At 35.8% G+C, this 13,921-nt stretch overlaps 1 protein-coding gene across 4 annotated transcripts in view; it reads right to left on the minus strand.

Annotated features, from left to right (window-relative positions):
• DNAJC13 (DnaJ heat shock protein family (Hsp40) member C13) overlaps positions 1-13,921 on the minus strand; it is a 115,860-nt gene that overhangs the window by 87,406 nt on the left and 14,533 nt on the right. For all 4 annotated transcript variants that reach the window (XM_069088374.1, XM_069088373.1, XM_069088372.1 and 1 more), the window contains 4 exons: positions 5,197-5,272; positions 2,469-2,618; positions 2,047-2,088; positions 207-407 (listed from right to left, as the gene is read on the minus strand). In XM_069088374.1, the coding sequence (XP_068944475.1) occupies positions 207-407; positions 2,047-2,088; positions 2,469-2,618; positions 5,197-5,272 (469 nt within the window). The remainder of the gene's footprint in view (positions 1-206; positions 408-2,046; positions 2,089-2,468; positions 2,619-5,196; positions 5,273-13,921) is intronic.

Below are 13,921 nucleotides of genomic sequence, written 5' to 3' on the forward strand. Positions count from 1 at the left end.
AATCTGCACTGGTAGAAGGAGCTCCCTCATTCAGGATTTTCTTATATTAATGAAATCACATTCAGTCCCTATGGATCAAAACTGTAAATTAAAGAATTAAAGATCTGAAGCCAATATAAAATCACGATAAATGGTTACAACAGCATCTGAGTGTAAATAGAGATACTTCCCTCCCCATCTATGAAATTCTCTTTACAAATACTTACCAATCTACTAAATCCTCCATAAAGTATACAAAACCCCCCTGGGTAATCAGCAAGGTCAGCAAAACCTTCAATATTTCTGTAGTCATAAGAACAAAGGACTCTGTTGGTTGTGGGATTAATCTGGTCAAAACCTCCAGGAGTTACTTCTAAAATAACAGGCTTTCTTGTATCACTCCAGTGATGCTTAAAACAATGGTACCTCTACAAAGGGAAGGAAGATTGATTTAAGATTTAAGCTTGCCACAAAATAAAGTTATAGCTGCAATTCATAATTTATTACTAAAGTTGTCTTTCAAGTTTGTTCATATTTGACAGTGTTCAGTCTAACTGAAAATAGTTCATTCTGTTCTCTGCAATAAAAATATGATTTGCAATGCAAAAAAGAATGGTCCTAGAATAATACTATACCAAAAAGCTTAATCAAGAACACTGTTAAACCTTTTAATGACATTTCTGGAAACCTTCAAATTAAAAACCCCATCTAGCTAATCATTGGCTAACACTTCAAGTCCACTATAGCATACAATTCAAACAACTAATTCAGAACATTAATAGTATATATTTTAAGGCAGCACAAAGAAAAAATGTTAACCCAATAAAAGACTTTCAATTACAACATTATTCCCAATAATCATAAAGAATTTCTTGAAGAATGCTTATGATGTTAAAAAATCAAATTCTCATTCATGTACAAAGTCCTTTCAGACTCTGGTAACCTCAAACACACCTGAAAGTATTTATTAAAATGGTAAAACACATAATTCAGTATCTAGTAGTCAAACGACCTATTCACTCTCAAGAAGCCTTATGAATGGTAGTTTTTATGGCAGCTACTATACAGGCAAGAAATATTTACTTATGTAAAACATTGCCTAAAATATGCACCTTCAACTGCTAAAGTTCTATTTCAATTGTTCTCATTAGGGAATATAGCAATGGTGGAAAAAAAAATAGTTCAGTGGTCACCAAAATTCACCACAAAGTTCTTTGCAACAGGACAACTATTTGGCTATCAGTAACTAGTGGGGCTCTGGAAAAGCAGAGACAGATTCATCCAAGAAAGGGCGGCAAGACTAACATAACAGGGCAACAGCAGGCTACTGCTGCAGCAACTTGTTCTTTTGAAAGGTGCCAAGAGTGCTTTAAAAAACTTACTACATGACACCACGCCAAAAGGGCAGATTTTTCTAAGCTGAAATGTTTCTAAAGAACTAGGGAGGGGCAGCCAGGTGGTTCAGCAAGTAAGAGCACTGGCCCCAGAGTGAGGATGACCTGGGATCGAATTCGGGCTCTGATACTTAGCACCACACCCAGAAATAACTAGCCGTGTAACCTTGAGCAAGTTGTTTAATCCCAATTGCTTAAAGAACTAGGGAGTCTTCTGGGACAGCTGGGAAGACTTAGCTGGATTCTAAGGTTGTTAAAGTTTAAATACTTCTAAAGGCCAGACCTCAGGTTCAAAGCTGCTGGAAAATAGCTTACTGGTCATTTGCTAATGTGTAGCTTTCAAACTAAGGTTTCCCACATGGCCGTTATCTGTTAGCATTTTCAGCAGTGTTCTCTTGAATGGAAAACCTTTGTTAAGAAGCTGAGAAAAGTTGACAAAAACTACTTCCATTTGAACTTCTCTGATGAACCTTTATTGAACATGAATTTCCAACATTTTATATTTTCCCATAATAAGTTTCTGGAGGTAGGAGAAAAAAAACAATGTAACAGCTGTCACACCCCTCCACAAAATCTATTGTACATTTTTATAATTATGTTGATGTGTCACAAGGCTAAACTGCACCAAGTTAAGAAATTAAATTCTTTTATTTTAGACAGATGAAATACTTGCCCTTCCTGTGATTTTTCCTTCTGAAAAGTCAGTCCTAAATCTCTGGAAAGAAAAAAGGTTATGAAAATGGTGGCAAAATTTATAAAGCAGATTTCTTATTTAACCCCCTCCACCCAAATTAAGCAAATGCTGGACACATAGCCAAAAAAAAATATTTTGTCCAAGAAAGTTTTCAAGACCACATAACTGAATTACTACACAAAGTACATAAAACTTCAACGCAGAATTGTATTAATCACATTACTTGAGCATGTACACTCATATAATCCAAAGACTAATGTAATCATGTATGAATTATTTTTCAGCCCTCTGACTGCAAAAAAGCAAAAGTATCAAATCATAAAATAATCCTGTTATTACTTACATAAAGAAAAAAGGAAGACTTAGAAATAGTTGGTGTACTGATCAACATAATTTCTTACCAGTGCTTCTGTTAGAAGTTCTGTCCTGTGCTCTGTAGAAAACTTTAACGTCTCTGACTTTTTTCCACTTCCTTTTCGAAAAGTGAGGTTGAATTCTGTTCCCTGTCCCTTTCCAACAGGACTAATGCTACAAATATCTCCATAAGGCCACTGATGTAAAGAAAACAATTTATTAAACATTGTCATAATGGAATGAGATTCAATAATTCAATAGCTTTTGATACGTGCTGATTTCAATGAGCAGTTTCTCTGCTGTGTACTAATGCTTTGGATGATTTTTGAGTCCTATCATTTAATGATTCTCTCAGAAGCAAAGTTAGTATGAATCTGTTTTATAACTTTAAACAAGGGATTGGAGAGATTTTCTGGGTATCAGGAAAGATATGAATTCAAATACTGCCTGTGTGACCTTGGCAAAACCTGTGTAGCCCTTCTGCACTCTAATACTGCAAGCAGCATTTCAAGCCTAAGATCAGGCACTGATCTAAGGGGCTAGAAGTGCCTTACCACTTTGAAATCATAGGAATAGTTCACCCAAACTTAACAGTTTTTCTGTGACTGTATGTTTTGGGGGAAGGAGGGGTCCTGATGTTAAAGAACCCTTGAAGGAAGCTGCACTGCAACATGTGGTGGGGAAGGTGAGCAGTGGCACAATGGGCAGAGCACTACTCAGGAATCCAGAAATCCGGTTCTGGCACCTTCCCTGACCCACCTTCCACTGACACACTCTCTCTCATATATACACAGGTGTCTGCATGCTGTCTCCTCAATGAGAATAAGAGTTCGTTGAGGGCACGGACCACGCTTTTGTCTTTCTTTTCATCTCCCGTGCTTAGCACAGAACCCAATACATAGTAAGCTCTTAATAAATGCCCAACTGACTAAAATACATGGAAGGGTCTGAGAAGTTAAAGGCTACAACATATAAGCCAAACCAACACTCAGCATAGCTTTAAAGCATTAGGAAATTTAGTGCAATAACAAAGAATGAAATGCAGGAGAAAAAAGGACAAAAAGTTTCTCTATTACCCATGCTAGAGTCAATTCATAATTTTGTAAAGATTAAATTAAACAAAAGTGACAAAAATACACAAATATAGTAAAAAATTAGCATGTATTGAACTGAATGAAATGAACTAAGAACTGTAACGTGACAGCTTAATTATGACTCCCAAAACACATAACTAATAAGTCCATTTGTCAAATAAGACAAGGTCCTGGAATGGCTAAACAAGTTGTGGTATATGAATGTAATGGAATACTATTGTGCTATAAGAAATGAGGAACAGATGGACTTTATAATAATCTGGAGAGACTTATATAAACTGATGTTGAATGAGAAGAGCAGAACCAGGAGAAATTTGTACAATTACAGACACAGCATTATGTGTGACGACTAACTTTGATAGACTGGGCTCCTCTCAGCAATATAAGGTTATAAGACAACTCCAAAAAACTCATGTTAGAAAGAGATGTCTACATCCAGAGAAAGAACTACAGAATCTGAACGCAGATTGAAGCAAACTACTTGCTCTCTTTCTTTTTCTTATTTTGTTTCCTCTTTCCCATTGTTCATTCCATTGGTTATAATCCTTCTTTACAACCTGACTAATGTTTAATGTGAAGGTATTTGTAGATCCTATATTTGATTGCAGGCTGCCATGGGTGGGTGGGTGGGGGGGATTTGAGGAGAGGGAGAGAAAATTTGAAACTCAAGGGATTGTGGAACTGAATGTTGTAAAATAAAAGTAAATAAATAAATAAAGAAAAACAAAAAGACAATGTCAATTTAATCTTTTGATCAGTCAGTACTTAACAACTGCAGTCACTATTCCCAACAAAACATTCCATATAAGCTACAAAAATGATGGCTACACACATGCCCATTATACATAGGTTGCGGAGAAAAAAAATCCACACAAAATATTAACTCCATGCCAAATCAAAAATCTCTAGTTCTCAAGACTCAAGTCTATGGATTTCTATTGTGTTTTAGGTGCAGGGTACAGCAGATTTCTTTCTCAGCTGCCTTTCATACCCATACTGTAACAACACATTTACATCAAAATCAATCTATCTCATTAAGTTCCTTCTATGTGTTAGGCTCTGGGAACACAAACACATAAAGCTAAACATTCCCTGCTCTCAAGTAGTTTACATTCTATTTATATGTACAGACCCAGACATGGAATAAATACGAGGTAATTCCAGGAGAATGGGCACTAACATCTGTAAAAAAAAAAAAAAAAAAAAACAGGAAAAACTGAACAGAGAAGCCAGGCCTGAGTTGAACTTAAGGGACTCTCTGAGGCACAGAACATTCCAGTCAAGGGGACAATTTGTTCAAAGGCCTGGAGACAGGAGATAAAATGTCACATGTGAAGAACGACAAATATGTCTGTCTGACTAGATTATATACAGAGTGTGTGTTTCTTCACAAAAACCCCATAGTTACTATAAATATCATTTTATAGAGAGCACAGTAAGCCTAAATGACTTGCCCATGGCCAGCTCTTCTGTCTCTCAGACTAGGACACTTGTCCTCCAGCCTACAACTGTTTCAGTTTCTCCATAAGCTTTTCATGCCCCTCCAGCTGCATGCCATTCCAACCCCCTTTTCTGACTATTGGCCCTGTTTATTCACGTCTAGTGAGCACAGGAGATAGTGAAGATGCTGTCCAATATTCTAAGTTTAAACTGAATTATAAACAAACAACTTGACACTTACCTGATTTGTAACTTCTAGGGTATTGGGATTATATGTGGTGACTGCATGGGTTCCAATTGAAAAGACTCGTTTGTACCTAAAATAAAGTATATATTTAATTTTTGTTTTTCAATTCAACTAATCAACACAATCTATAACAATATGATTAATACTAAAATTAAAAAATTAAAATGTTTACCAATACTATCACTCTTGGATGTTTTATAACGTAAAACATACTTTGAGCATAAGCTATTAACTTTATAAAAGAGAAAAATATAGTAAGACATTCGAACAACTCTACATAGGTGGCACAGGCTGAATTGATAGTCATTGGATCTCAAATGACTAAATTAGAAAGGTTGATCAAAGATGGCACAGGACAAAATCTTTCAAAATATGCTTTGAGAAAAACTAAGGTGGGATGGAAAGAAGCACCATTGCTTTTATCTTTAAAACTCATAACTTTAGTTAAAAATGAACATTACTGGAAGCATCTACATATTGTATTACTATGCTTTTTTTCCCCTTAAGTTGAAGAACTGCATTGGAATTCACAAAACAGAAAAAAAATCTTCAACACTAAAATTGGATCCTTTCTGGAAGATTTATGGATGGATGATACAAGAGGAGAAGGCATGGATGGGCCACAATCTCATAAGCAGTCAAACCAATGGGTTTATGTATCTACTAAAGCAATTCTTCCTTAAGTCTGACCTCTCTAAAATAGAGAACACTTACTAGAGAGGCAGAATGGAAGAAAGAACACTAGACTTGAAGTTGAGGCGTAGGTTGAAAACAGAGTTCTGGCACTTTTTTGTTTCCACACAATTAGTTACAATATCTCTGAGTCTCAGTTTCCTTGTTTGTAAAATAGAAGGGCTAGTAATACTTTATACTATTTACTTCAATGGGGGTAGTTTTGGGAAAGTGCTTTGTTAATCTTAAAAACATGGCATACAAAACCAATGGAACCATAATTAGGAGGAAAACAGAAAACTGGGGAAAATTTTTTTTACAGCAAGTTTCTCTGATAAAAATTTCATTTCTTAAATATATAGAGAACTATGCCAAAGTTATGAAGAATAGTTTTACAATGTCATTTCATGTGTTTGCAAAGGAAGCTTGACTATCAATCTAGACCTATTAATCAATAAAGATGAGTTCCTCTGGAAAAAAAAAACTTTAAAGATTGTTTCTCTAGTAAAAAGAATATATTATTTTATTCTCTAAAATTTTTGTATGCATGATCTGGATCACTGTTATAGACACAAAGGTCTTACATGTTTAAGGTGTGTGTGTGTATACATACACATACACATATACATATATTGGATGTTATAAGTAAAATATCAATACTGGTAGTGGTAAATTATTTAAAAATTTCCAGCTGAATAAAACTCAATTTAAAATGACTTCTAATGTAAAAATACCTTTCAAAGGCTATGAAGAAAATGCTGTATACAATGTAAAGAGGAATTCTAGTCATGTAGCCTGGATTCTTTGCTGAACCATTGTGTTTCTATTTCCATACTACAGCATCCCAAAACAAGAATAACCAAACTATTAATTGTATGTGTATGCAAATTACCACAGAAAGACAGCAAAAGAATTCCTACTCAAAATCTTAAAACTTCATTAACTTTTTCCTTAATAATCCAAGTTTCTAAAACAGAGAACAGTAGCAAAGACAAATATCTTTACTGACCTACCATAATATAATTGTTGTAAGAAGAGTTTTAATCTGTAATCTTTTTACCATTCTGCAAACAGTAAAGCATTTTATTTCAAACTCAGGTAGAGGCTAAATAACATGTCACATACTGCTGTCATTAGTTATATATACATTAGTGTGAATGTAAAGAGATGCTAAGGGAAATGAGATCCACTCCCAGCTCACCATCCTTACTTTGCCAATGGGCCTCATATTTACACAATCCTCTTTTCTTCAAGAGTCAGCATAACTTGATCTTACTTTCTGTGAGGCAAGGAGGTCAATATGGCTCAATTGCAGCATATGGGAGGAGGAATCATGTCCAATGGAGATGGAAAGAGTTTAGGGTCAGGTTATGAAGAGCTTTAAAAGCTAAACTAAGGAGTTTATATTTGATCCTCGAGGCAATAGGAAGTCACTGAAGTTTACTGAGAAGTGAGATGGTCATATTTGAATTTAAGGAAAAATCAGTCTGGAAGCAGTGGTGAAGGATGGACTAGACTGCGGGGGAGAAGGGAAGTAGCAAGACCAATTGAGATTATTTTATTACTCTAGACCAGATTTAATGAGAGCCTGAGCTAAGGTAGTATCTGTGTGAGTAAAACAAAAAGGTGACATAGATAATATTAAGTAAAATTCAATACAGTTGCAACAACAATAAAAACAGATGTTTATCTGTTATCAGTAGAAAACTTTCTTCACTGAGGATATGTGCACCAAAGAAAACATAGGGCTGGTCCTATAAAAATCTTAGAGAGAGTAGTTTGAGTAGAGGTAAAAAGCCAGACTAGAATGAAGAAACAAGAGAAGAGAGAGTAGAAGTGTGGATTTTTTTCCCTAGACTTTGTCTAATTGAGAGAAATGGGATAATAGAGTCAAATGTCTTCCACTAGTATCCATAGGTATGGCTTAAAAAAGCCTGACTCATAATTTTTCTACTTCTTCAAAGTAACATTGAGTTAAATAAGCAGTAATTTAATTTAAATAAAAAATGTAAGTTTTAGAATCTCTTGCTGGTTAAAAATGCTAGAGTGAAATTATGTAATATAGGAATAAAGGTTTTAACGGTTCTTTTTGGTTTCCTTTTTCCTTCACATGGATGAGATGTTGTAATTTTAAGTAGCTTTAAGTTTAAAAATTATCTTAAGCATATTTAAGAGCTTGTTTTACAACTATCTTAGCTAAAATATCTATATAGTATGAAAGCAGCATCAGAAGAAAAGAGTAGCCTATCTATGATGGGGGTGAAATATGGCTCAAGAAACAGACTTTTCCTCCTAAGAAAGAGTCCTTCCTTCTCTGGGCTGTCTCCTCTCTATAACTGTCCCATAGAGAGTTATGAAAATAATTAAGAAACCAGTTATTAAATATATTTCATCAGCCATCCTTCAATTAAATAGGGGATTTGGAGCCAATGTGGATCCATAAAAATAAATTATTTCAACTAAAACATTCCTGCAATTAGGTTAGCTATAAGTTACTAAACCAGTTTGAAATGACATACTGGCAAACTGGAGAGATGAAACTGTTTTGTGCATATCATTACTGCAATGCACAAAGTAAACATCATTCAACTGCATGAATTATCAGGCTACTTTTATTATTTTTAGACCCATTAGGGTAAAACAGTCCAGGCCTTAGGCAACTTATATCAGAAGCTCTATAGGAAAAGTAAGAAGTTAGATAGAAAAGTGACAGTATATTCCCCATTTGATAAAAATTGCTAAGAAAATTGAAAAGTGGTCTGGCAGAAATTAGGCTTAAGCCAATATTTTATTCCATAATCTAAAAATAAACTCCAAACAGATGTGACCTTAAAGACCACACCATCAAAAAATGAGAAAGGAAGCAGATCATGCACCTTTCCCTTGCAGTTATGGGAAGAAGACATATTCTTAACCAAACAAAGGGTGGAAACAATCACAAAAGAAAAAAAACAGATATCTTTAATTATGTGAAATTGAAAAGCTTCAGTAAAAACAAAATTAATGTGTCTAAGATAAGAAGGGAAGCAAGTGAACGTGGGGGGAAAAAAGTCTTTTTATCAAACTTCTCAGATGAGGGTTTGGTATCAAACCAGATGTAACAAAGTAACAGATACCTCAGACCATTTTCCACCTAGTAAGAGGTCAAAGGGTGATAAACAAATAATTTTATAAAGAACTACAAACTACTAACAATATGAAAGAAGACTCCAAATCACTAACAATAAGAGAAATGTATAGGAAAAAAAATCCCTAAGGTTTCACCTTACACCCAGCCAGCTGGCAAGAGATGAAAAAAGATGTAAATAGTCAATGTTGGAGGGGTTGAGGGAAGATAGGCACACTAGTTAATGTACTGTTGGTAGAACTATAAACCAGGAAAATAATTTTGGAAAGAATTCTGGTTCCATGTTTTGATCTTTTTTTGTCCCCCAAAAAGGATTCTATCATCTGATTGTGCTTCTTCTGCTTGCTCATCTTGCCAGCCAATTACTTCGCTTTTGAGCTCTTTGCCCTGGTAGAGCTCTGCTTCCAGAGTGGAGAGAGCTGTGTCCCAAATCACTGGGGTTTTCACAAATGATGTCTGAGCTATGAGTAGGGTGCCCTCTATACAGACACTCCAAGCTCTGGCACACTGGCCACACACACCAAGACTACTACTCAAGACTGCAACCCAAATCCAAGCAGGTCAAAGCAAGAGAGATTACCCTCTGAATGGTCGCTTTGTTCCCCCTACTATCTACAGCCAGGAGCTCCGGAGGCAGCCACATAGACTTTCACAATATAACTATCTAAGGAAAAATTTTGCGTAACTACACATGTACAACCTATATCGAATTGCTTATCTTCCCCGTGGGGGTGGGTGAGGAGATAAGGGTAAGAATCTGGAAATCAAAGTTTTAAAAACGAATGTTAAAAAAAGTGTTTTTTACATGCAACTGGGAAATACGATATACAGGCACTGGGATATATCCATCTTGCCCTACTAGAAAGTTAGAGGGGGCATAGAGGAGGATATAAGAGACAACAGACTGGGGGAAGGGGTATTCAGTAGGCTTGCTATCTTATAACTCAAAATCTTGTGGTAACGAATGTGGAAAACTAAAAATAAATTAAAAAGAGAAATGTTATTTATTGGATGAGATGGCTCTCTGGAAGGGTGAGGAGAAGGAACACTAGGAGAAATCCTGGTGATATAAAAAAAGGACAATAAAAATTTATTTAGAAAAGAACATAAAGGTCTATACTTGCATGTATACTAAAGTCTGAGTAGCAAAATACCTCTCTTCCCAAAAAGTGACTAAAGATTAATCCTAATACCTGGGATATACAATCCTATGCTAAAATGCAAAAATCTTTAGATTTGGGGGCAGCTAGGTGACACAGTGGATAGAACACAGGCCCTGGAGTCAGGAGGACCTGAGTTCAAATTTGCCCCTCAGATATTTGACACTTACTAGCTGTGCAACCCCTGGCAAGTCATTTAACCCCAACTGGCTTATCCCCCACCCCTCACCCCAAATCTTTAAATGGCATACTGGAAGCCAAAACAAACTTGAAAAGTCTTGTAGGGGTTGTCAAAAGTAAATCTCTAAACTGGAGACAATTCAAAGGGCATTTGGAACTATGCTACATGGTGGTGGAAAACCCAGGTGATCAAATGTTAACCAGGTATAACACTAAGAACCGAGGACAGAATGTTAAAGGAAAGAGAAATCAGGGTGGGTTAGAACAGCAAACAATCAGTCAAAAATAGAATTAGAAACAAAGTCAGAGAAACAGTAGTTTAGTGTGACAGGTACTTGCTGAGACAGCAGTGGATGAGAAGCTACTTGAGGCACAAACAAGAACAGAGTTCCTTATGTAGAGACTCCACTGTCCTCTCCCTGCCCCTCCCTCTGTCTTTCTCATTCTCTGGAAGTCATAAGCAACACTAGGCCACTGGTGACACCCACAAAAGGAAAAGTGGCAAAGTAAAAAGTGAACCTCAAAGTCAGCAAGACTGGGGCTCAAGGCCTGCCTCAGACATGTACTGGCTATAAGGCCCCGGGCAGATCATGTGACCTCTCAGGGATCTAAGCAACTCTCCAAACTGCAGAAAAGGTTTGGACTTGCACACTACGGGAGGTTTCCTCCCCAATGAGTTCCCTGTCAATGAAATCGCTGGCCCCATCCCTATCCCTAGTATAGACTATATTCTATAGTTAGTAGTAATTATGACTATATAGTCTCTCTTGTCTTATTTCAATCACCAAGTTTCATTAGTGTTTTTTTACATGTGTGTACTTTATGTATTTACATGTATATGTGTGTGAGCGTGGGTGTGTATATGCAGAGAGAGGCAGAGCCAAAGAGACTGCTCATTTATCATTTTACTAAACTATATACTGAAGAGAGACATGAGATAATATATGTGAAGGGCTCTGCAAACCTTAATACTATATAACTGCATAGCAGTAGTCCTAGCAACAGTAAGACTATGTAGGACATACTTTTAATGATTAAACAGCTAAAAAAAAAACAGTACTACAATATTAGGTAGACAATGCAATAAAATGAAAAGAGAATGAAAAATATATGTGTACATATAACTGAATATAGGTTTATGTCTAATAGCACTTTACTCAAATGCCAATGTCTCATTCTTAAATTCTTCAGTATTTTTTGCATTTAATATAGCAATTTATTCAAGTATTCAATGAAATCACAAGTCTGACCAAAATATTAAAAAATGTTCAATAGGTATTTTTCTTAATTTACGAATTCTTTATAAAAGATAAAAAGCTAGTTTGCACTCAAACATAAAGGAAGCTTCCCAGGGTGAACCTGCTCTTTTCCTTTGCCTTAAACATCTGGACCTTCCCTTCCTGTCTTCAAAGAACTTTTGCCAAGCAGGAAATTACATTTCAGGTAAGAAAAGAAAACTTGTTTTTCTTTTTCTAAAACCTACTCTCCCCGCAAAATCCTCACAGAGTGAAACTGAAAATTTGACTGTAACTTCATTTTTTCAAGTGTAAAAATGAGTGTCTAAAGATGGCTTCACTAGCAAAGGCACGGCTAACAGTTTGTAATTGAGAACAGGTTCTCATTCTATACTTAATTGTCTGTCTGGCTGCTGGAGGAAAAAAGAGTGATTATGGAAAGGCTTTTTTTTTTTAAATTATTGCTCTTTGCAAGTAGTAGCATAAAATTAAGAATAATTATGGCTTCTTATAACCAAAAGGGACCTGTACATCTTTGCTGATATTTATCCCTAACAGTGCTCTGAAATTTTAAGACAGTGAATATTCATTTGAAAGCTTAAAAATAATCATGAAGGAATATACTGTGCTGACACCTCATATTATGATTCAATTTTAATTAACTCCCTTTTTAAAAACTAACATTGAGTTTTATTTTTGAGGCATTTAGATGTTACAATACATAGAAGGCTAGACTTGGAGTCAGGAAGTCTGAATCCAGCCACAGCTGCTTCACGAGTTGTGTACCTTGGGTAAGTCATTTCACCTGTCTCAGTTTCTTTATTTGTAAAATGGGGATAACAACCACACCTAATTTTCAGGGTTGTTGTGAGGGTAAAATGAGGACATACTTTTACTCTTGATTAGTGATCAAATTAAACAGCTAAAATTTAAAAAAAAATCAGTATTACAATATTAGGCATACAATCCAATAAAATGATAAATGAATAATCTCTAGACATCTAGAATTGTGTTGATAAGATGAATATCAGAGAAGCAGCCTATAGCCTCAAGGCACCAATAACAGGAGCTGTGGTCAGAACATGAGAGTCAGGTAGCTGCAGAGGCATCTACAATGACTTCAGATCAAGCCCTGCTCTTAAGACTACACCAGGAAAGAGCAAAAAGAACACACCTGAAGTACATAAGCATTACTCAAAAGTCATCCTACTGCATTGCTCAAAGACAAGAAAAGTCAGCTAGCCTTTCATAATGCACTCAGGTGTCTGTCTTAGAGGATACTTTCTACCCTGGAAAAACACTGACTTTTGATGCAACAATACTTGCAGAATCAGACCGTTAAATTCTGGGCTGGGAGACCACTAAATTTTAATTAGTCTATATAATGTTTTCTTTTTTTTTTTTTTTAACAATATGTACAGCTGTACATAGAACCTACACATGCTTATTACTATATAAGTTCACATGCATCACTAAATTTTCTCCAAGTAAATCTTTTTTGCAAGACAGTCACCCTATTTGGGTTCCAAGTTTTAGATACTCTATACATGAAGTGGTTAAAATTCTCAAAGGATCAGAGCCATTAAAAAGCTTACAGAAAAAAAAAGTTTCTGTAGTATATAAGGTTTAGTCTTGTCCATCAATGCAGGATGCTACATGCAGTATAAGACACTGGCATACTACCATAAATTAAATGTTGTAGTCTTTCCCATGAGATATCTGAAGTGTTCAGTTATTTAAATAAAATATCACTCAACTTTTGTTAAGAACTCTTTTTTTTTTTTTTAGAAAAACTGAGATAATTGGTTCTAATTATAGGCAAAAATTAGTTTTAAATAATTAGCCAGTTTTAATATGCATATAAAAATGGGGCTCAATGACACTAAACAGTAAAAAGAATTGAAAATAAAGGTTCCAAAAAGGTAACAAAGGGATCCTAAACTTAGAACTAGCAGTTGGGTTTTGAAAAGTACATCCCACAAAAATAAATGGCTTTTGCAGAACACTCATCAAGCTGTCCCTGCCAAGAGCCAGGGGAGCCCCAAGAACTCTCATTCCTTCCCTGACTTGCTTAGGAGTTTCTTATTTCCCCCTTTCCATTATTCTCTATCAGGTATTACCTAGAAAGCCCCACCTCAACTTCTTGCTGCTTCTTGTCCCCATTAGAAAGCATCAGCAGAAATAGCAAGAGATGATGGGAGAAGACATTTGGGAAGCTACTGCTTTCCCCTACTCTACCACTTCTTGTCCTAAGCCCAAACTCACCTTGCAGAATCTCTAGCCTCCAAATTCTCTCTTCAGCCCCATCCCATAACTCCTACACCTAACAACTATTCCCGCTCCCC

This window comes from Petaurus breviceps, unplaced genomic scaffold (genome assembly GCF_028583685.1).
Source record: "Petaurus breviceps papuanus isolate PSGF00001 unplaced genomic scaffold, PetGlider_PUasm1.0 185, whole genome shotgun sequence".
In the NCBI taxonomy this organism is placed as follows: Eukaryota; Metazoa; Chordata; class Mammalia; order Diprotodontia; family Petauridae; genus Petaurus; species Petaurus breviceps.